This window comes from Aegilops tauschii, chromosome 6, assembly GCF_002575655.3.
Source record: "Aegilops tauschii subsp. strangulata cultivar AL8/78 chromosome 6, Aet v6.0, whole genome shotgun sequence".
NCBI classification, from domain to species: Eukaryota; Viridiplantae; Streptophyta; class Magnoliopsida; order Poales; family Poaceae; genus Aegilops; species Aegilops tauschii.
In genome coordinates, this window is record NC_053040.3 from 473540705 (window position 1) to 473542522 (window position 1818).

The 1818-nt window shown below is 53.3% G+C and overlaps 1 protein-coding gene across 1 annotated transcript; it reads left to right on the forward strand.

Annotated features, from left to right (window-relative positions):
- The first annotated feature begins 358 nt into the window (after nucleotides 1–358).
- LOC109774861 (putative FBD-associated F-box protein At5g56400) lies at nucleotides 359–1005 on the forward strand. Its single transcript, XM_020333630.1, has 2 exons — nucleotides 359–393; nucleotides 477–1005. Exons 1-2 carry the CDS (start codon nucleotides 359–361, stop codon nucleotides 1003–1005), a joined length of 564 nt encoding a protein of 187 aa, XP_020189219.1.
- The last annotated feature ends 813 nt before the right edge of the window (nucleotides 1006–1818 follow it).

The following is a 1818-nucleotide window of genomic DNA, read 5'->3' on the forward strand; positions in this document are numbered from 1 at the left end:
CATTAATGGCAAATAATCTTCGAAATAATTTTAGTACAAGATTTGCAACCGGAGAGTAAGCCGCACAGGCAGGCTTTAAAAAAACAAGACTCCTCTTCTTCTTCCTATGTGGAGGTGAAGCTTGTGACGACGCTGTGCTGCGTAGAGATGGCGGGTCAAGGCGCGCTGTCGACCTCTGTCCCCAATGCCTACGACTGCGCCCTAGCAACCTTGACTTCTTCCTCTGCCCGGCACTCCCCTTCCATTAGTCACGAAGGAACATAGGGCCTCTCGTTGGCCGCCTCCTCATGCGTGCATTGCGAGGTGAGGGGTTAGTGGGGGGGGGGGGTGCGTGGTGAGGTGGACCTCGTAGTGACCAATGACCGTTGCGCTTCCAACTGTCAGCGTGTTGAGGTGAGGCGATGCCCGTAAAAGTTTTTAGTTCGATGATGAATGAACCTATTGATTGTTGTGCTCATTTCTTTCCTCTCCTGCAGAACTTTTGCCCACAACCTGTTCGGCAGAATGCACACTGGGGATCGCCTTGGGGACCTCACGGACGACATCCTCTGGCATGTGCTCTCCTTTCTGCCGGCCAATGAGGCCCTGCAGACCTGCGTGTTGGACACCCGGTGGCGCGATCTATGGAGGCAGACGACTAGCCTGCTCTTCGTCTTTGATGGGTCAATGTTCCCAAGATACAAGCGTTTCGAACAGTTGGTGAAGCTGGTCATCCATCTCCGCGGGGAATCACCTCTTGTCACGTGCAAGATCGATGCATATCCCGACGATGACCCCGAGCACACTTTCACAAACACCAAGTTGTTGATTGATAACACCCTAGTGTGTGAAGCCGAGGAGCTAGTAGTAAGAGCTGCAGACATTCGGTATGACATACCAATGTTTGATGTGCCTCTCAATCTCATCTCCCAACACTTGAAGACCTTGCACCTTGAACAGGTCAACCTCGACCACTCTGATTTGAAGTTCTCAGGTTGCCCGGTGTTAGAGGATCTAAGTATCTAGCTTTGCAGCATTCATGCAGGCGAGATATCATCCATGTCACTAAAGCTTCTATCCATCACCGACGTTTGTTATTTACGTCATGATGTGCGCATTCGGATTTGTGCCCCGGGTCTCATCTCACTACATGTTGAGGATATAGACCTGGGGGTCACCCGCCAGGAGGGCCGGGTTACTCCAAGGTCATTACCAGAAGCCCGGAGCTAAGTTTCAGGATAATGGGCTAGAGATGGGCTGAGACCCGGATATGGCTTAAAGCCCGTAGTTACAATCATTGTTATAGTAGACTTGTAGTGTAAGGCAAGTATTGTTTTAGAGCCCGAGCCGGACACTCTTATGGGCCGGCCGGGACTCTAAGGGCTGCTGGGCGTCAGCCTCCCTATATAAAGGGACGACCCGGCAGCGGTTTTGGGACGATAACAATCTCTCCGAGAGCCGGGATAAGTGTTTAGCTCCCTGGCGATCGTAACCCTAATCAATAACACCTCGAACTGGACGTAGGCTTTTACCTTCACCGTAAGGGGCCGAACCAGTATAAACCCTCGTGTTCCTTGTCCCGCATAACCCCTTCAAGCTTCCCAGTTGCGATGGCTCCACGACTAAGTCCTAGCCCAAGGACATCTGCCGTGACAATTCCACGACAGTTGGCGCCCACCGTGGGGCCAGCGCACGGTGGATTTGAGTTCTTGAAGGGCAGCTTCGAAGGGCTCAAGGGATACGCTGTGGGCCGGATGACCAAGAGTCGTCGCGGCAGGCTCTACATCGACGACGCGGACTGGGGCCCCGACGCCGGCTCAGTGGAGTACGGGTACCGGG